The sequence below is a fragment of the Pocillopora verrucosa genome, chromosome 3 (assembly GCF_036669915.1).
Source record: "Pocillopora verrucosa isolate sample1 chromosome 3, ASM3666991v2, whole genome shotgun sequence".
NCBI lineage: Eukaryota > Metazoa > Cnidaria > Anthozoa > Scleractinia > Pocilloporidae > Pocillopora > Pocillopora verrucosa.
In genome coordinates, this window is record NC_089314.1 from 13607443 (window position 1) to 13628783 (window position 21341).

General features: G+C 38.6%; 3 protein-coding genes across 3 annotated transcripts; 1 reads left to right on the forward strand and 2 right to left on the reverse strand.

The window, feature by feature from the left end:
* The first annotated feature begins 242 nt into the window (after positions 1 to 242).
* Positions 243 to 10796, forward strand: LOC131771979 (ethanolamine-phosphate phospho-lyase-like). The gene is made up of 11 exons (XM_059087882.2): positions 243 to 542; positions 2794 to 2912; positions 3455 to 3614; positions 4739 to 4813; positions 4960 to 5173; positions 5490 to 5572; positions 6083 to 6177; positions 6732 to 6856; positions 8255 to 8409; positions 9111 to 9200; positions 9663 to 10796. The coding sequence occupies exons 1-11, from the start codon at positions 385 to 387 to the stop codon at positions 9823 to 9825; spliced, it is 1437 nt and encodes a 478-aa protein (XP_058943865.1). The 5' UTR covers positions 243 to 384; the 3' UTR covers positions 9826 to 10796.
* Positions 10797 to 12754: 1958 nt separating this feature from the next.
* LOC131771984 (carbohydrate sulfotransferase 6-like) lies at positions 12755 to 15290 on the reverse strand. The gene has a single exon (XM_059087889.2). It carries the CDS (start codon positions 15243 to 15245, stop codon positions 14001 to 14003), a length of 1245 nt encoding a protein of 414 aa, XP_058943872.1. The 5' UTR covers positions 15246 to 15290; the 3' UTR covers positions 12755 to 14000.
* A 2232-nt stretch (positions 15291 to 17522) lies between these two features.
* On the reverse strand, positions 17523 to 20227 carry LOC131771977 (small ribosomal subunit protein mS37). The gene is made up of 3 exons (XM_059087880.2): positions 20037 to 20227; positions 19809 to 19924; positions 17523 to 18403 (listed from the first exon to the last, which is right to left on the reverse strand). The coding sequence occupies exons 1-3, from the start codon at positions 20200 to 20202 to the stop codon at positions 18272 to 18274; spliced, it is 414 nt and encodes a 137-aa protein (XP_058943863.2). The 5' UTR covers positions 20203 to 20227; the 3' UTR covers positions 17523 to 18271.
* Between the last annotated feature and the right edge of the window lie 1114 nt (positions 20228 to 21341).

Consider the following 21341-nt stretch of genomic DNA (forward strand, 5'->3'; position numbering starts at 1 on the left):
GCAAAACAGGTTTGTTGGGAAATCGAAAATGAATGAAGGTCAACTTTTACAGGATATCAAAACAGCTTTGTTTTTTTTTTTGAGCTTGTGAAACCCTCGTGTTCTGTCTCGCAAAATATCCGACACTTATTACTTTCCTTTTCCTGTTACCGGGAGAGGAAGTTTAATTCTTAGAATGAAGAACCCTTTTCCTTCGGCCAGTGACGTAACAGTCAAAACTAGATTGACCTGTTATTTGTAAACAAGTCTCGTGACAACACGCGGCGAAAATTTTATCGAAGAGATCTCAACTCGCCGGCGAAACAAAAAATTCCGCTTTCCTGTTGATTCGAAAGTGAGGTTTGAATCTTGCCAGGAAGAGCTTTTCCAGAGGACTTTATTAACATGAGCGTTGCGAAGAGAGCAAAGCTTGATGTACCGACGAACAAAACTCAAGAGAAGCTCACAAATGGCTACCATTGTACGAATGGAACTGAAGGCGAAAAGAAATGTCACGGACTCTCTAAGGAAGAGATCATGGGACTGCGAACTGCCTACATCGGGTAAGTTTCGAGGGTTAATAAATTCCTTATTAAAACAGTAGGTTCATTCACTAAAGGTGCATTTAGTGTTTGGTTAATGTTTCATTCATACTCGGAACGACTGAAAATGATTTTTTCTTCAGTAACCGTAAGACTTTAACTGGCACACCAAAGTTGAAAACAATCATTAAAATGATAGTATTTCCTTAAAAGACAACGTGGATTTTTTTCTAATGTGGTAGCAAAGGTTGCAGGAGCAATGCAATTCGTACCGTCGATCGAGTAAGGCGGTTATGACGTTTTCTGACGGCATTTGTAAGCTTACATTTCTCGACCGTAGCCTTTATAATCGAAATATTTCCAATTTAGGAACTGACTATGCACAACAGAAAAAACAGCGATTGTTGGCGATTTGCTCTGCAACTGGTCTTAAGCATGGTTGTGGGAACCCATTACACAAGTGATTGCCGCGTGCGGGTCGACCTCTGCCAGTAAAAAGAACTGCAATAGGGCGATTGACGGCATTTATAGAGCTGAGTAACCAAAGTCGAAAGTTAATTTACATACTTTGCCACGTACCTTGCCACTTGATTGGGCAAAAAGTGTCTCGTGAGGTCAATTCACATCCGGTTCCACGTGAATAATTTTTTCCATATCCAAGTTCTTTTCGCATCCACTGACCTATGGCAATTTTCAATTTTGAAGTGATTAGCTGTAAATCAGGAGGCTTGTTATGGACAAGTCTTATTCAAACTGCGGTTTTACGCAAGAAATGAGCCTTACGCATTCTCTATGAGAGAGTTGCTTTCGTGAAATAACTGTCCTTCCAGTGCTAGCTTTTGGCCCTCCTGACACTGTATATTGTTCAGATTAAAGATTGAGCTAAGTCATGATAGTTTAGGAAGTGGTTTTGTTAAACAATGGCTCAACTTTGTTTAAATAACCGGCCAAGATGTTTAATGATAAAACTGTTGACACAAGGAGCCAGGGAACATAAAGGTCCTTATTTTCTCACCCCTCCCCTAAAATAACCAAACAGCAATGAAAGAACTCTCAAACCATCTGGAGGCAGGGAAGGTCATTGTGGTCAACTGAGCTCAGGTGGTTGACATTGCCATAGGCTTTCAAACAGATTATTGGATTAATCAAAACTATAACAAAATTCTTGGACACAATTGTTTATCACTGTGGAGATATGAGCATGAATAGGATAGTATATGCATCATGCTTGTAATTGAATGGTGTAATAGGACAGTTAAAGGGACAGTGAACATGTCATGCCTGTGTTGGTGGACAGAATGCATCATGTGCATGTGTTGTTGTCTCACATTTTGCTGAGTTAACTGTTGTTTTTTTTTTCTATGAAAACGTATAAACGACGTCTAGTTTCTATCTCAAATTTTGTCATAGTTTTGATTTATTGGTGACAGGACTTTGTGTCATCCAATTCTGTTTGTAATCATATGAGTGATTAACAAATTGGACTCCCACTTCACGATTATCTGATTTGTGAATCACTCGTATGATTACAGACTGAATTGGACAACACAAAGTCCTATTACCATTATTTATCCTTTAGTCCCAAAATCAGGATCATAATTATGAGTTGTAGTTTTGCCCTCTTGCTAATAATGTTAAGTTGTATTAGTGAGACAGGATTTGGTTGACTTTTTTTAATTTTAAACCCTTTTACCACTAAGAGTGACTAGCATCTAAATCCCCCTCACATTACCACCTTGTGTCAAACATTAGGTCAGGAGATAAGAGAAAACAATCACCATACAAATTGAAGGAGCTCCTGACTGTTAAATAAATTCTCCTCATCAGCACCTCAAGAAATGTACAGAGAACAGTTTGGAGAAATTGCATACTGATGCTCATTTGTAAGGAGTCAACCCTCTTCTCTAACTGTTTAAGTTTAAGAAAAGAGAAAACTAACCCCTTTTTCACTTTTTTAGGATTAGGTTGTAGGGTTTAAGAGTTTTGGCTCTGAGGCTTGATCATGTTGGAGAGTAAATGGTCCAGCAATAATTTTTTTTTAAACTAAGTTCAACTAATATGGTTGTTAGGGCTTTTTTATCATAATATCTTCCTCTTAAGCTGTCCAATTACCTCAAGTATTCAGTGTAAAGTCCTAGGCTAAAGACATATTGTTGCTAAAGAGACTAATTAAATACACCAAATCCTTCTGTAAACCACACTAAATAATACTTTTCATTTTCCATGTATTTATAATAAAGAAAACATTAGAATTTTTTCTTGTTTCATACAGGAAAGCCTGTGAGGTCCATTTCAAAGAGAATCCAATTAAAATTTCCTATGCAAGAGGACAGTACATGTATGATGAGGAGGATAACCAATATCTAGATTGTGTCAATAATGTCACCCATGGTATGTCCATCTTATGTTGCTTTTGAGTTTGTGAAATGTTTGTTTTGGTGAGGGATTAGAAATTACCTTCAGTGAAATATCAGTACTAAAAAAGTGGAACAAGACAATTCTGTTTGGCAAGTTTTAACAAAAGTTTAGTACCTTAGCAGCCATTTTGGGTTTTTGTTATGATGAAAAATTTAGTCAAGGCTGCAGTTCTTTTACAGAAAAATGTTTTTGTGTTTACTCAATCACAGTTTGCTTAAAATTGAACAGTAAGCCTGAATGAATTTTTACATGTAACTATTGATGCAAAAGGTAAAATAGACAGACTACTGTAGCTGGAGAGAGAAATGTCATTGGCTATTTTTATCCTAAAAATATGAAGAGGTAGGATAGAAAACTAAATTACTTATGAATTTTGTTGGCCATTTTACAGCCACTAATTTGGACTTTTGTTTAATTAATTTTCATGATGAATGTAACAATTGACAGCAGAATTATCATGGTGGTGTTTGTCAAATTTTTTTATGCTTTTGAATAACTCTTCCTTCTCTCTACAGTTGGTCACTGCCACCCCCATGTTGTTAAAGTTTGTCATAAACAGATGGCCACTCTTAATACCAACAACCGTTTTTTGTATGACATCATTGTTAAGTATGCACAAAGGCTGACTGCTACATTCCCACCTGAATTGAGCCAATGTCATTTTGTATGCACTGGGTAAGTTCACAACTGGCATGGAACCATGGTCTGCCAGCACTGATCTCAACCCTATAAAAGTGGATTTGGGTTTGCCAACTGGGTTGATAAAATAAATTGGCAATCAAGGAGAGTTTTAGCCTTTGAGGTAACACTCGAAACCTCAGTTTCAGTAACTCTCCAAGGTGACTAATTAGGTTTTCAACTCAGTGGGCAAAACAAAGTACACAGTCACAGGTTTGAGTCAGTGCCAGTGGACTTGCATGGTGAGGGAAAGATAGTAGTTACCTATTATGTCACCAGTAAACTGTTCATAACATCCCCATTCCAGTTTTTCTTACCTTCAAAAATGAAAAAATGTCTCTTTCAAGCCTCTCACAAAAGGTAATTGTTATAATTCTCATTCCTGAACTTTTCTTTACATGATGTGTTGATAAATATAGAAGAGATACAAAGAATAATACATGGACACACATAGATATGGAATTTCTCTTCAAGTGTTTAACTTGATAGCTCATGAGTGAGTGCAGTGAACAAGTGATATGTCAAGTTGAAGATGAGAAGACAAAATTTCATATCAGTTTACAAGCAATCATGTATTATTTTGTTTATCATATAAACACAATAGCCCTTTACTGACAAGAAAAGTCAACTTTATTAATGAATGAAAATAAAAGGATCAACCTGACTGAGTGGTGCAAAAGGCAAGTGACATGTCAGCAGCTGATTGGCAATATTAAACACACATGAAAAAATATTGTATTTTTTTCATGTGTGTTGTTACGGCTTTTCTCAAGGTTGAAAATCCCTGTATAACACCTTAGTTTATGTGATAAAAGGTTGTTTTAATGGTCCATTTTACAGTTGTGTGTTTGGTTGTCAAGTCTTTGAACAGAGTGAGTCTAAGGGTGACCTTGTTTTGATACAAAGGTTGCTGCTTTTAAATGTAAATTACTTAGTTATCATGCTAACTAGATACTGGTCTCTATCATAACAAGGTCACCTTCAGCCTTACTCCAAATCAAAGGCTTAGCAACTACGTAAATAATTATACAATGACCTATTGCTTTTCCCTTTGGTGATATGTAATTCTTCTTTTTCAGTATCTGTGTAGAAATTAACTATATTTGTCAAATCGTTTTCAGATCAGAAGCAAATGATCTTGCTCTGCGAATAGCGAGACAACACACTGGTGCAGATGATATTGTCATTGTAGACAGGTATTCAGAACTTTCTTTGTTCAATTTTGTTTGCTTGTTGTTGTTGTTTTTTTAATGCCACCTTATTCATGATATTGGTAAGAGAACAAAAGGTACATGTCAAAGGGTTGAAATTTCAAAAAGCAAGTACTTTTTTTTTCAACCAGAGCCTATCATGGTCATACCACAGCATTGATTGACATCAGTCCATACAAGTTCAGAAAACTGGGTGAAAAGGGGAAGAAAGATTACGTTCATGTTTCTCCTACTCCTGATCCATATCGTGGGATATTCCAAGGAGAAGCCACACCTGAACTGGGGGAGAAGTATGCCTTAGAAGTCAAGAAACTCATAGATCAAGCACACAGAGATGGAAGAAAGGTACCTACAGTTTGGAATCTGAAAGAAGTCTTTGTTAATGTGCCATTTGCTTGTTGGTGTAGATTTTTATTTTAGTACTATTGTCTTCATTGTTTTAATTATTATTATTTGGAATTGTACTTTTTTTGGCTATTTTTCTCCTGAAATGAATGCAGTTCTTACAAAGTTTATGTTGACATCTGTAGTGATCTTATAAAGGAAGTGTCCTAGTTTTCGCTTCCAAAGTGGATGAATGTTCACCTCTGGATTCATTTTGCCAATAATTGATGAGTGCAGGAGAGAAGTGATGTACATTTAAATGTGTCTGTTCTTGTAGATTGCAGCATTTATCAGTGAATCAATGCAAGGTTGTGGAGGTCAGGTGGTCTATCCTCCAAACTACTTGAAACAAGTCTACAAGTAAGCAAATTATTTCCTTAGTATGAAATAACCTCTGTAAAAAGTTAAGTTTGAACTCCCAATGTCCTGTCTAGTAGTCACTCCAGGTACTGGCTGCTATACCTGTACATCTCATCATTAGGATGGTGGGAAAAGTTAGAGGCATATCAAGAAAGCATATTTTTGTTTTTTAATTATCCTTTATTTACTTGGGAATAAATCACACTCTGGAAAGTTAACCCTTCCACCCCCAGGATCCCAACAGTAATTTTCTGTACTGTCTGTCACACAAATCTTTAAGTAAGGAGAATTTTGTATTGGATCAAGTGAATCACAGTTTTGTTGGCAGATCCAGGGGATCCAGACTCCATAGTAGACCTGTGGGATTTTTGCTATTTGTCTAACACCAGGTGTCCTCCTCTGGTTTTTTTTTTTTCTGTACGATCATTTGGTGTGTCTTGACATTTAAAATTTGATTGTTTGATCTGCACCATGATACATTTTTACTTCTTTTTGCCAATCATTGTTAAGGTATGTACGTGAGGCTGGAGGAGTGTGTATTGCTGATGAAGTGCAGGTTGGATTTGGACGATGTGGTAAACACTTCTGGGCATTTGAGTCTCAAGGTGGGTGAGATCCTGCTGGTGTAAGGGTTTAAAATTGCAACATTTGTGCTAAATGTTGGTAGTCAAACTTGAGCAAAGAACGTGAAACATGCTGTAATTCCTGTCAAAGTTACTGACACAACTGACTTGTGCAACTGCTAGATCATATCTTTGATTTTGTAGCCTGTAGGACTGTTGTTACTCTTTTGGGACCAGATAAAATTTAAATCACTCCCTTAAAATTTGTCAGCTCTCCTTGACAGTCATCCATTTGTACTGTGAACAGAGATAGGTATCATCAGAGTTAAGTGTCTTCTCCAAGAATGACAGATACCAACATATCAGCCTATAATAAATCATCACGAGCAAATCCCAACATTCAAAATGTTTATTTTGCTTTGAAGCTGAGTGTTAAAGCTACAAGCACTGTACCAACCCAGGCACCCCCTCCCCACCACACCCCATCCCTGTTCTAGAGAGTTAACACCACTGGTGTCTTTGCTGACACCATGTATTGATGGCAGCAATGGTAGTCCTGCCAGAGTATGCCAGATCATAACTGTGCATTTCCCTAGGTGTTGTGCCGGACATCGTTACCTTAGGTAAGCCGATTGGTAACGGCCATCCATTGGCACTTGTTGTTACGAGACCTGAACTTGCAGAATCATTTGCTGCCACTGGCATGTCCTATTTCAATACAGTAGGTTTATTTTCAGTTGGTTTGTGATATGAATAATAATTAATTATAAAGCTCGGCTGAAAACTCTTAGATTTAAATATTGGAGGATGGGTGCCAAAGACACCTCCCAAGCAGTGAGAGGGTTACCATGGCAACTGAGCTACAGCACTGAAAAACTGTTTTGTGAAATGAAAAGTGAGAGAGGGAGGGAGGTAGAAAAAGGGAGAAAAGTACAGAAGACATTGTAGTATAAACTCCTCTCTGTAGTCTCCCATATTACACTGGTGAAATTATTGCATGGACTTGATTTTAACCTTTCCTAAATTACATTTGGACTCATTTAAAACACTCAGTCAATAGTGCCAGACAGTAGCAGCAAAGGGATCACCATAGCAACTAAGCTTCTGTCCACCTCTCAAAGTATCATCTAAGCTAGCAGATGCTTGAATGAAAGTGGGCCTATGGATGAGAGGCTGATGATCTCTCTATTAGGTCACTTAGGATGTTATCCATTAATTCAAGTTCTTTTGTGGCCTAACCTTACCTGATTTGAGTACCAAATGGGAATTTCCATATTTCATTTCAGACATAAATCAAAACTACCCACCCTATTTTTGAGTAGACCATTAAGCTTATACCCACATGTCACCCTTTTGGGAAAACCCATATCCCAAATGTTTTAAGCAAAGAGATATGTCTATTAAAAACATATCCCATTCCTAAACCAGGATCTGGATAGTATACTAAACTTCAATCTGTTTAGAATCCAAAAGGTGAAAATCAATATCCTTCCTCTTTCACAGCAACATAAGTCAAACACCTTATCCTTTGGGGCAGCAGCACAAAACTATGTGGCTTACATAACCGACAGTTTCCTTCCCCTCTTCTTCCTCTGGGAACACAGTCCTTTTGATCTTAGGTTAAAGCATCATGACCTTGTTCCCAGGATCTGTCTTCTTTTTGTCCCTCTGAGTGTCCCTTTGAGGAAGAGAAAATGAGAGAGAGAGAAGAGAGAGCCTAGCATGATATTGCATTCAAACCCAAAGCAATAACCTGACAGTGGTCCCTTGAGCACCAATATAAACACAATATACCACTGAATGCTGTGGTTGAATAATAAATGTGACACAATTGAATAGGATGTTGCCTGATGAAATCCTCCTTTCATAAGTTTCACCATCTCCCCTATTGCTAAAATGAGATGATGTCTGTGACTGTAGATTTTATGTTTATTGCTACATTCCTTTATTTAATGTTATACATTAGATTGCAGTATTTTATAGCACCCACCAAGTATTTTTTCTGCTTCATATTCAAAGATTTTCTGTGAGAAGTTACATTGCTTAAAAATGAGCAGCAAATCATAAGCATTGCCCATGAGTTCGCATATTTTATTAAGAATCAAAAGTTGTGTTTCAGTATGGAGGTAACCCAGTATCATGTGCAGTTGGCAATGCAGTCTTGGATATCATTGAAAATGAGAACCTTCAACAGCATGCCCTTGAGACTGGTGATTACTTGAAGAACAAGTTGCTACAACTTCAAACCAAGCACAGGCTTATTGGAGAAGTGAGGTAAGTGCTGATTTCTTGATCATCAGTCTGTTGTCTCGCCCTATCCCACTTCCCCTCAGGTGAGCCTCTGTGCCTAAGGAGGGTGGAAAGGGAAGAGACCTTTAAAGTGGGTGTTCGTTATTGTGCAAAATGACACTTAAGGTTCTCCTGCCCTGATTTGATAGTGATACAATTACAGCTTGTCCTTATGTCATAAACAGGTCTTCCCCCCTCTCCTGCAGGGTTGTTTAGCTTGGTACCACTTCTTTAGTTTCATAAACTGTTATTCTTAATAGAGCGCATTCTTTTGCTACCTTGTTGCTTTTTATTGTTTGATTGTCTAAGTGTTTTCAAGTCATGGTAAGCTGATTATGTCTAAGCGTCAAGGAGTGTAAATGGGAACCGGTGAACTGTGAGGACACCAAAGGAAATGGGATGGGGGGCGGGGAGGGGGTTGTTGGCTTAGGGGTTGGAGGGGGTAGTTCACCTGTGATGGATTAGGATCTCATCCAAATGAGTAGTAAGATACACAGACCTTGCCAAGGGAGGAGGGGAAGGGTCATTTTCATGTCAAGCAGTAACGTCTCAAGAAAGGAAGTTTTCATTTGAATGTGAACAGATTTCCTCAGCAACGTTAGTCCTAGATTGTGATCTGTGTGCAAATTAGACCTTTTCATCTTAACTCGCTGTTGTTGTTTTTTTTTTTGTTTTTTTTTTTTAAGGGGAATGGGGCTTTTCATTGGAGTGGAGCTAGTGACTGATAGAACAACAAAACAACCAGCTGCAGAAGAGGCAAGAAGAGTGATATACATGTGAGTATGAAAACTTCCTGTTCATTGCGGTGACTAGACCATCTATTTCTCAAACTGCACAGATAGACCATTCCTGCAATAATTATGCAGTTATACAGCGCATTATCCAACGCTTTACAGTGAATCTTAGCCTGAATGCATTGAGAAGTTTTACGATGTTTGGAAGAAAATTTTGCATTTTAAGAATGTTAGGGTGGAAACAAGGTCAGACCACAACGCCGGGAGCTGCGTTCTTTACTTTTGCTAGACATTTGTGGGTTCTTCGACGTCCCTCGCTAACCAGTACTGGGAAGATGCGGTAGACAAGGCCTTCGGTTTTTCTTCCTTATTCGAGAAGACTAGAACGTCTAACCTTTTGTTGATGTCGTAGCAAAGGTAACACATTCTCCTCAGTTATATTCTCCCGGGTTCAAATAATTTACCGTATTTCTCCACTTATCTGATTATAATCATTTTTAACAGGGCAAAAGACAAGTTTGTGCTGCTATCAGCTGATGGACCTGACCACAACGTGATCAAGATCAAACCTCCAATGTGCTTCACAAACACAGATGCTGATCGAGTGTGTTCAGTTTTAGATGAGGCACTGAGTGAAATTGAGGAAAGCCAGGGAAGAAGACTGTGAAGGAGTGGTAGAAAAAGGGCCAAAGCAAGCGATCATTTTCTGTTCTAAAATTTTACACTTTTTTTGTCATGGTCTCAAGTCCGAGAGAACTTCTACAGTAGATAGACGCATTTTTTATTTCTGAATATGTCGACTTTAACATGTCCTTTACAGGATCAGTATGAGGAAGTCGCTGTACGCCAGAGTTTTGAAATATTTTTGTCGATGTGCACACCGGTTGAGAGACTAGAATTGACACAACAACTGCTAAAAATCGAATCTTATTTATATTTAATATACACGCGCGTTTTCTTTTTTATTCCATTAAATTTAGCTGTAGGCCATGATAGTTGAAAGTGAAATTTCAAAGAAAGAACGCCAGGTTTTATTTTATGTTTCTTAAAACTCATTAATCCTTTACACCATAAGATCAGTATACATATAGTTCATACTGGTCTCTATACATTTCCAGCAGTGCTGACGAAGGGAATTTGCTTAATAATCAAGAGAATCTTCATTTGGCGATCATTTCCTTGACTATCCTGGCCTCAATATGTGATTCGGGGATGACATTTTAATGAGAAATCAGACAATAACTACTCTTAGAGGTCAAGGGGTAAATAATGCAATAAATTGCCTGGCAAAAAGGTCACTTCTCGCTCGAAATACTGCAATCTTTTTAAATAATGCAAACACTGTCAATATGTCAATATTTATTGGGAAGTTTGTAATTTTTTATACATAAAACTGAATTTAATGCTTTCGCTCAATTTTAGTGGAATGCTTATGTGTATTTTATGTTTTTGGTTATCCCTTATTTGAGAGTCGAAATAAATACGACATTTCTAATATAAATGATTTTAATTGCTATGTGGTAAACAGTGATTAACATTGTAACATATGAGCAAATATAAAAAAAAAAAGCTGCGGTGAAACGGTACAATAAAATTGACTTGTTATTTTCTCAATGAAAATAAATGAACATTTAAATACGTTGAGATATCTATAAAAGCTAAGTTCACGATGTAGTCACGTGTGATGTAGATAGCGGCGTTTCGACTGCACACTGCTAGTCTTTTGAGGCGATGAGGTCGACTGGTCATGCGTGATCTTATAAAGCATGATGCTCTGCTGTGATTAGTTGTTTTTCAACAGCTCTGATTGGTGCATTTCGATCCTTGCTGTTTTACACAGTGATTTGCTCCCTCGGCGGTCCGCTGTCGCACAGCTCTCTTGTTGTTGTGTTTTTTGATAGTGTGCATCCACGCTTCTGATATTTCTATTCCACTATCCCTGTTGATGTTGTTAGGGTGAAGTCTTACATGACCTCATCGACTGAAAAAGACTAACAGTATGCAGTCGAAAAGCCGCGATCTACATCACACGTGACTACATCGTGAGACAAACGAAAAAAACTTAGCTTTTATTGTTATTCACCACGATGAATAACCAAAACCTTTTTTACGAATGTTGAGACATCTGTTCTTACATTTGAGCGTCATGAAAAGTCTCCTTTACAAATTTTTTAAATGCACCGATCAATTCGAAGCTTCAACATCTCCCACGGGCAATTGACTGTCGTCCCCGCCCAGGGGTGGGGAATTTGAACCTTGCATGGCTGGGGTGGAGAGTTTGAACCGTCTTCTCAGCGGACTACACGTGTCTTATCTTTTGGTATGAAGGTGTTTCAAGGTTATGAGCACACTTTCGTGAGCGAATGACTCAAAAGAAAAGGTCCACAAGGTCTAGGTTTTAAAGCTTGGTAAATTATTAGAAAGTCCCGTTCCCTGATTTTTCCTTTTACAAAAGATTGCCCATCAATTCCAGCACTTGGGTGGGGCATTTAAACAAAATTTTAGCCCGGTGAGGAAAGGGGGGGGGAACTTCAAAAGTTCAAATTCGGGTGGAGTACCCGAGGGAATGATTTTAAAGTTTAATGATCTACGTATAATTTTCCGAAGACCAGAGAGCCTTACACGCGTGAGGAAATCTCTCTGCTCCTTGGCGGGTTTCAATTCTGCTGAGTTTGGGGGGGTCATCATTGATCTGCAAAAATAATTTCCACAAAAAAAAGAGATACCACAAATAAAACGCCGCAGAAAGTAAGGTGGCTTAACACGGTTTTGTTTGGTAACGATTAATTGAATGGTAGTTCTCGGCTTGTTTCCTTGAAAACGTTATTCAACAAATGCCCAGTTGCCTCTCATTAAATTTTACCTAGGCTACCCTTGTAACATCATAGCCTATCAGATCCATCCTGAAAGCATTTGGTGCTTGTGCCCTAAAAACAAATCCGTTGTCACTCTGTTTCTTTTGTTCTTAGAAAAGCCTCTAAACCGGCAGAATCTCTCCACCCTCATAAGAAAGTTCCGGCGATCTGCCGGGGGGAGGGGAAGAGAGAGGTAGTCTGTGATGGTCACCCCCATCTTGGAAGAAGTAGCAATACACCTCGCGTCATTCACTGTCCAGCTGTATAACTGACTATGCAATTTCCAACCGTCACCTATTGAAGTGCTGTGGCAAATGCAACTTAACAAAAAAAACGTATTGCGGGAAAGCAGCTTCGAGATCTACGAAAAACTACCTTCCAGTTTTTGTATGAAAAGTTAAAATTGCATAGATGTCCGATTGAGGCCGAAGCACGAGCAAAATTCTCCCTTCACCCTCCCCCTCTCCCCCATCGGCTCAAATGCCTGGCGCTAAACTGCTCCTATGCCCAATGACGTCGTTTACTGAAAATTCACCTCAGGTAGGCCTTCATAGATTGTGCTTGTAAAAATAGCGTATTATGCTACTAGCATTGATAAATTTTTTCCGAGTTATGCTCAAAATTATGCTTGTTTCTGAAAATTGTATTACCTTTTCTCAAAGTATATGCTTTTTAAATAAGAAACACAAAACAAATCCAAATAATGTATTTATTGTTAAGAAATCATGATATCCTCTTTATTTTGTGCTATATACTTGCTCTGATAAAACATAATTAACTACTGCACTTAATTCCAGACTAGAAGCGGTGACTTGAAGTGTCAAAATGTACAATGTTATTGTTAGCATCATGGTTATCTTCGACGCCACTTTGTTTTTTATAAAAGCGGAAACTGGGATTAACGCTTTCTTTACTTCCGGTGTGCCCAGTCCTTTACACATCGAACGACTCAGTATTGAGGTAACCTCCTTCACCCAAGACATTGCAAAATTAGACTGGACCATGGACTGAACTTGAAAAAAACAAATCTTAGAAACCAAACAAGTCATGACTCTAACGATGTTCCTTCGAAAAAACAAAAAAAAAATGTGCCGAGTATGCTAGCAGTACTACTTTTAATGAAAAGAGCAAAAATTATGTTCGTTTTTCCAAATTATAATGCTGGCACCATCTACAAGGGACTAGCCCAAGCCTTAATTGCGCTTAACAAGTTTTTGCCACTTTCTGATTGTTTTCAAATTAATGCTCTGTTGATTTCAGTGATATAGGAGTACTTTTCTGACAAAATTCACCAGTCCGCGCCTTGAAAGCGAAGTTCGAGAGTGAAATTGGGCATTTCGATATATACAAGCACAAGATCTTTCCGTACAATAAACTATTTCAGGTCACGTTTATCGTTTCTCGATTCTCTAGTTCAAGCCTGAATTTTGTACACAACTGCACATGTAGTATTTTTAGCTAAAATGATCTTCTCAGACCAAAGGATTGCCTCGAAAGTGGCCAAAATGAACAAGAAAGACTACATTCATTTTGTTATAAGCGTGTGATGTAGGAGAAATATGCGTATCCATGGGGAAAAGCCCGTGGTTCATATATGACAAGTGTATTGTATATAATCAATGAAACCGAATTGTTGTACAACTCTTGTTTAAGGAATGAGTTGGTTTTATCAACTGTTACGAGAGTTGGCCCTTTATCAGGGCGAAGAGTTCTGTCGAAAGGCTAACACTCGACGGTGGACGTCAGCCTTAGAAACTCTTTGCGGTAGTCAACTTACGATATAAACTCAGTTGATGAAACTAAATTATCTAGTAATCGTTCCCCCAACATACACAGCACCGCAGTTTAGAAACTTTCCCCCTTTATTCTTGTTTAGGAAAGTTGCGCGAGTTCTTGAACCAATCACAGCGTGCTGAGGCTGAACGTTTGTAATCATGGAAATCACCGTCACTTATATATTTATATTCAATACAGTCTGAAATTTCATTCAATTTAAAAACCAGAGTTTCGCTTCATAGTCATCGCTGAACAGTGGAATCTTGTTGTTCGCTAATAGGTCATGTGACATGTCCACAGGCCGATATCCCATCAGGCGCATCGCACCTCGACAGTAATGCTCTATGACGTTGATTTCGTGTGGATGAACCTTCCACCTCCAACGATTTGCCGCTGCCCAAGCATCATCTTTTGTACATGTGACTAAAGGGCCATCTAATTCACGATTACAGTCCTTCCTACTCTGCTGCGTGGTTTCGTTTAGCCATGCACGCACGCTTTCCAACAAAGACAACCCAGCAAAGTCGTAAAGTCTTTCTAACACTTTTGACGGCTCCATCGCTAAGTCCTCGTACCGCAGGAGCATAATCCGTGCTCGCAAAGAAGCTGGTAACCTCCTCACTAGTTCCAAATTCCTCTCTGTTTGCTGACACAGCGTGTAACTGTACACCCTGGTGCCTAACTTAGAATCGGACCCTCCTTTTTCTTTGAAAAAACCAATCTGAAGTGAAGATGGGATCACTGCTCGAGGGTCTCGAACGAGGAAGATAATCTTGCATTCGACGTCGTTCGAGTCACAAGCGGTTAAAACTGTTTTCATATTATTCTCAGGAATTCGGGAGAGAAGGATTTTCAAGACGGTCAAATTGTACTTATCCTTACAGACGTCACCTAAGGACTGGCTTGACAAAGGAGGGCAAAGTTCGGGACTCCATTTGGGATCCGTCATCTCAACTGGACACAGAGGCGGTGATCCCATCGCATGGCTGATGCGCGGATGTGCTGGTTTACGGTAATAATTCTCAATGTCCGCCAGTGCGGTCTGAGGCTGATCGAATCTGCATTGAGCGAGGGAGGCTAATAGCTTTTCGGCCAGCCTGTTGTAACTAGTTTGATTGCCGCTCTTCTTGTAAACTCGTTGAGCGGTTTGTAACGGTTCGTACATGTAAAACACTGAAGGATGATGATTAAAAATATCTCCTGTCAGCGAAGACCCAGAGCGGCCATGAGATACAATGATCAGATTTCTACGCGCTTTTTTTGTCGAACCACCAAGGAATGTCTTAAATTCGCCGAAATCATGGACTCCAATTTCACTGTGCTGTTCATCACGGTAATCCAAAGGTTTAAGGAAAAGACCAACGAAATGCACGCATGTGAGAAAAATTGTCGCGAAGCATATCCAAAGAAGCTTCGATCCCAGTTTCTTCTTTAGTGGTCTGGCGAGTCGTACCATCGAAGAAACTTTTGTAGTTCACGGCAAACATTTACAACTTAATGCCCTGAGATGGTGACTTACTAATTATTGACGCACTGTGATACGGTTTCCAAGGCAAAATCAAGTAGTTTTTTAAAGCACGAAAGTGCCTTTCAAATGATCTGAACCGATGGCGGCGCAAGCTCCAGCTGTGAAATGATTATCTTACATACCCTTATGCAGTAAACTCAGAAATGGAGAACTCGCTAAAATGGGTTCTTTTTAACATAGTAAGCGGTCAGATAACAAGCGATGCACAATGGAAGTACAGTGAGATATTTTTTTATTGAGAATTTGACTTATTTTTTTATTCCTAAGGGCGGTCGTAGATATTCCCATACAAACTCTTTTAATTTTTTAATCTTCGCAAGATGATCATCTCACAGCTGGAGCTTGGGCCGCTCCTGTCAGAACATGCACATATGGTTAGACCCGGCCACCAGGTTCGGAAAAACAAAGATACACGCATGCGCACGATTATAAATTGACTTCCAAAAGCATCATTCGCTACGTAATTTTAGGGGATGATTGCTTTCACCCTGAAGCCGTTTTTGACAAATTTTTTTTCTTCAGCAAGGCCTTAAACTTTTGGTTGGCTTTCTTGCCAGCCGATGGCGAAGTTTTTCGCATTTCCCCTTCAGCCAAGTCAAATGTTCACCATGGTAACCGTCGCTGTTGCTAGGAAACATTTTCAATGGGCTACACTACATAACAACTTGTCAACATTGTTTTCAGTATGGCCAATTGGCATGTTTCGGAAGCAAAATTTGCGAAATGTTTTATACGCGAGGCAAAAACATTTTTTTGTTTCACAGATCCACAACATATGTTTATCGTGGTTCTAAACAGCAGAATATTTGCCTCTCCTGCAATGTTTACGAAACAAAGGAAGAGAACTAGCGAACGAAAACATATTTTACACAACCTTTTGTCAATTCTTCGATAAAATTAATTCTTCAATAAAGTTAATTCTTCATAAAAATGTGTTACTATCATAAATTTTTTCTTGTGGGTCTGATTATTTTTACTGAAGAAATTCTTGGTCGGTGTCAAGCTAAATGACTTCTTATCACTTTTGTTACTTTGCGTGGTAAATTTTAGTACGAGATGTTCGTTGTCCTTTCGAATTCTGCATATATTCGATAATAGATTGCCATCTTCCCTAGAAAGAAAAAAACAAAGAGCTTGATTGTCCGAGAAGCGAGCGAGTGAGGGAAATTTTCCCCGAGCAAATCTGCTGAATATTGAAAAGTACAGTGTTAATTTCAAAATACCCTGTAGGTTATTTTTCACTACAACTTGAGCTAAATGACCTATTCTCACTTTTGTTACTTTGCGTGGTAAATTTTTGTACGAGACGCGATAAATTTTTGTATGGGATGTGGTAAATTTTTGTACGAGATGTTCGTTGTCAGGGCTTTTCTCTTTTTTTTTACATGTAATTAATTCACCCAAGGGCAAAAATGAATGTTTGCCCTCAAATCTAGCCGAGTGTCTGTATTTTTCTTTTGATCACAACGAAAAACGCATCTTGTGTAATGCCACAGACTTCATTTACACCACTGAATATTTCCGAGCTTCCGACTAGTTGAAATAAATTCATGTGGAGACAGTTGATATCTTGAATTTGCAAGTGCGACTTTGGGCTGAATGTTCAACGAGTGGTTTTCAAAGTGTCTGATGAGACTGATGAGCGTTTTGGCCCAGGAAAACAACCTCGCGTGCAGAGGAATGATGTAGTTAGGTATTGGGAGCGAGGGATGAAGTTTTTTAAAATGTATTCATTCTTGGCTTGTGGTGTTACAACATACTAGCAAACGATTACGCCAACGTTTTTGTCCCTTTAAAGCAATTCCCTGTAACACAGAAATACAAACCGTAGCTTCTCATCGAGCTTTTCCTTAGTTCATTAATTTGGCTGTTCCTTTACTTTATTGTTGATCTGTATCCAAAAAAAAATCAGTCCACCGTAACCCGTACTAAGTTGCACCGTATGAGGCGGTCACCCTGTGCTGAGCGGTAGGTTCTAAAAGTCGAATTTTCTTCCCCTTAGTTACTGTAATTTTTTACCTCTGTTCAGCGGTCACCTCTATTAAGCAGTCCTAGTCACCTTTAAGTGAATTTGTATTGTCCTCCACCTGTGCTGAACGGTCACTTAAAGCAGAATCACTTAAATAAAACTGAGAATAATCTTTCAAGAAAAATTTTATTCATGTTTCTCTCCCGGAATCAAAGTTAGTTGTACTTCTTAAGCGATTTTTGCACATTAAGGGGTCAATTATGGCGTAAAAGGGCAGTTTTTTTTTTAGATTATCCTTATTCTTTGGAACCTTTATTTAGCGTTCACCCAGCCATTACTCGTGGGTGACCACTTTAACAGGTTTGACTGTATCCTGTCAGTCACTGAATGTCTTCACTTTGACTCAGCAGCACATTTTTACAGATATCATATGAACTCGTTAATTAAACATTTGAACTTCTTCAGGCTCCTTAAGTGCACGCAGAAAGGTTCTTTTAAAGTAGAATTGCATAACTCTCATATGTATAGCTTACAAGCACTACAAATTCATGTAAAGTAATACTGTCAAAAGAGTGTTTAAACTATTCTAGCCTCTATGATTTTGCATGATTGCATTTCTATATTCTGTGATTGATACAGACACAATGGAGTTGATCAGATCTTTCAACAATGGTCTAGAAGACTTCTACTGTCTCATCAGTCTGTCCCTCTCCTCAGTCTCTTGATCACTAATAAAACCCTTATCAAAAGTGACTTGCTCCCCGCCATTTTTACACTATCATGCCAGTTCACATCTCCTTGTGATGTTTAGCTTACTTTTGAGTGGCTGACGAGATTAATAAGTTTAAGTTTTGCTTATAAATTAATAACACTTCATCAAAAATTAGTCCTAATTGAAAAATAGGCTTGTTAATTACAGAACATGGAAATGCCCAGATTACTGTTGCAGTCTCATCTGAGTGCTTCTTGTTAGCTCACTTCTATCCTAGTGTCTTTCTTCCTCAATATAGGAGTCTGACTCATGACTCTGTCTTTTCTTCACATAGGGAGTGTGTCTCTTTAGTGTAGCATTTATTTCATCTAGGGTCCAGGCAGAGGAAGATTTTCTTGTGCCCATCTGCAAACAACAGAAACAAAAATTAAAACATACAATGCTATACAGAAACTAACAACAACAATTAAAATGAAAGAATTCTCTGGTTAAAATCACTAAAGAATGAAAACTTCTGGCTTCAATTCTTAAACCTTTCAAATCTAAAATGTCAAAGTGTTTGTTTAGATTTTAGTTTTTAAAAGTGTAAAAGTGAGGGCCTCTAGCATACCTATTTGATATTTTTAAACCCGAAGTCTCTCTTATTTCAACCCTTTAACCCCTAAGAGTGACTGGCTTCTAATTTCTCCCCACATTATCACCTTTGAAACAACTGCAAAGGTCTGGGGAATAAAGGAAAAAATACAATCAAGACGCACTTGATTGTTACTCAAATTTATCAGTCCCTTAAGAGATGTATAGAGAGCATTGTGAAGAAAATGAATATTGATGTTAGGGTGTAAAGTGTTCAGTGAATTCTAATACTTGTTATTCTTCTATTGTTTGCAATTATTTGAATCAGATGGCTTAGCAAATCAATATGGAAAAGGAGAGGGTTGAAGTCAGACCATGACAATAGCTTGGGCCAATTTATACCTGTGCAAACTTTTCTAATGATCAATGCATGCAATCTGGTTGTGATGCAATTTGATACATCCTGTCTATGCCCCACCTACACATTTGTATTGACCTCTGTAAAAAGTAAGCATAGCATGAAACCAAATGTTGCCACAGTCATGTATTGCAAGCAAAGAAATTGTTGTGGTTGCAAGCAATTGCAGAAAAGAGGCCTGAGAAATTCAGGCTTCAACCGGATTTGAACTAGTGCCTTCCAGATACTAGCTAAGTTCTATTACCAACTGAGCTCCTAAGCCACACAATTAGAGAGAGGCACTAGTGAGAAGGTTATTGCATTCTTGCCTGCATGTAAACTGTATCCAGTCAAACTCGTCACCTGACAATGACCACCAGTATGCAATCCAAATGTCAGGATGCATATTGAGGGAGGTATTGGGGTCTATTAGAAACCACAAAACCATAAAAAAAATCATCCAAAAACGAAAAACCGGAAAAAATTGGATCAATATCAAAAACCGCATGCAAAACCAATAAATTTTGACATCTCAACTATCAAATTCCTACTTGATCTCCAGCAGTGACAAGTGGAGGATAGAGAGGTTTCACAGCTATTTGAGATCAGTTTACAGCTATTTGAGATCAGTTTGCAGCTATTTGAGATCAGTGCTGCTCAGATCGAAAAGAAAGTGGTACCCACATACGAAAAACGGAAAACCACATCGAAACCAAATCTGAAAACCAAAAATCAAATGCCAAAAAAAAATGGAAAATTCCCAAACCACAATAAACACTAGTTTGAAAGGCTTGCAAAGCAAGTTGTCATTTTTAAAACCAAGACAGTCATTAAAAATACCTGATTAGAAGCACAGTCGAGAAATAAATTGATTTCTTCTTGGCAGTGGGTGTCGATAAATCCGTTGCTTTTCCAGCATGCCATAAGCTTGTACATCTCATTCATACAACTTCCCTCTAAAACATCAAAATATCAAATAATGAAAATTATTATCACTAGTAGAGTGAAAAAATTTCCAAACAGCTCAAAAAGATCGTCATCGCTTGACTTTGTGCAACTTAAGTATACCTCCAGGTACTTGAGGTTTGGGAAGTATATTTGGACGAAGTTTCGCCGGAACCTTGCCTCTTTTGAATCCATAAATAATAGTAGGTTTCCTCGCCCGAGCAACAGTTGTAAGATTTACCATGACTGTCAAAAAAATTGATCTCAAAGTCGCTACAGCTCGAAGCATGCCTTCGCCGCCATGTTGAATATTCTGCAATATACCAAGATGACCCTCGCGCGCCAGCATCGACCCCAGGGCCCCTCTGATTCTCTCAAAGGGGCCTGAGTCATCCCGATCAATACAGAATCAGACGACAAATCGACAAAGTGATGAGGAGAACTGTGATATTTTTCAATAAATACTTACAAGCACCATTTAATGGATCTTATGGTAGACAGTAGGGAGAGTTGATATGAGCATCTTAGGCAGATTAAAAAACACCAACACCTGGTTACTCTCTGACAGTTTTGCGGGTTCTTTCCACAAAAGTAAAGAGATAAAAATAAATTAGAAATAAGAAATAACTGCCATTTCTCTTCGCCACATTGAACATAGTTAATGATTCCTTAATGGAAATCTCCGTTTTGTTTATCTGTGTGTGTTTTCATTTCTTTTCGTTTTGGCTCATCGTTTCATCTCAGTACCACGTGCTTGAGTAATAAATAACTTTTCACATTCGGTTACTTTCTTCAATATACAGTCGTTATATTACTTCCATTAGCTGCCGGGTGCTGGATTTTTTCTAATTGTAAGTTAAATTGCGCATTTCTTTTAACGTAGAAGGGACCCGTCATTCTTCATCACCAGTGGGGTGGGGGAGGGGGGGGTAGAGAGGATTAGATAATTTTGGTTGTGTTATGTCACGGGCTGTGTCACGATAAAATTTACTTGATCCCCCCATAAGATTCTATAATATTCTTATCTTCCCCCCCCCCTTTCCCTCATTGGCATTTACAGTATAATTGGCAGTCAAGGTGCTATAGTCCCTCCTTTATACTCTGTTGGCGACGGCTAATTCCCAATGTCTCCCCCTGAAAACCACGTGATCCCTCCCCCCTAAATATTTCCCTCCCCGCCATAAACAATGAATAGTCCCTAATAATTCGTCCTTTCTCTTCCTTCTTCGCCTATTGCTTTTATTTTTGCCCCATACCCTTACGCGGCTCACACCTTCCTTGGTCACGCTTCTCCCGTTTGAATAAACGGAAACAAAACGGCTTATTGTTCAAACTTCCGATATTTGAGCGATACGCTTTTCAAAGATTGATTGATTACCGATTATCGACTGTCTATCATTTGTGTATCGGAAGATATTCGGTTTCAAT

What these genes read in the sequence shown, in the direction of transcription:
- LOC131771984 (XM_059087889.2), bottom strand. Translation starts at nt 15,245, where the DNA reads ATGGTACGACTCGCCAGACCACTAAAGAAGAAACTGGGATCGAAGCTT.
- LOC131771979 (XM_059087882.2), top strand. Translation starts at nt 385, where the DNA reads ATGAGCGTTGCGAAGAGAGCAAAGCTTGATGTACCGACGAACAAAACT. An exon ending in GCATGTCCTATTTCAATACA is followed by an intron (nt 6,857 to 8,254) that starts GTAGGTTTATTT and finishes GTTGTGTTTCAG; the next exon opens with TATGGAGGTAACCCAGTATC. An exon ending in AGGCTTATTGGAGAAGTGAG is followed by an intron (nt 8,410 to 9,110) that starts GTAAGTGCTGAT and finishes TTTTTTTTTAAG; the next exon opens with GGGAATGGGGCTTTTCATTG.
- LOC131771977 (XM_059087880.2), bottom strand. Translation starts at nt 20,202, where the DNA reads ATGCTTCGAGCTGTAGCGACTTTGAGATCAATTTTTTTGACAGTCATG. An exon ending in CAAACCTCAAGTACCTGGAG is followed by an intron (nt 19,925 to 20,036) that starts GTATACTTAAGT and finishes TTGATGTTTTAG; the next exon opens with AGGGAAGTTGTATGAATGAG. An exon ending in TCGACTGTGCTTCTAATCAG is followed by an intron (nt 18,404 to 19,808) that starts GTATTTTTAATG and finishes TGTTGTTTGCAG; the next exon opens with ATGGGCACAAGAAAATCTTC.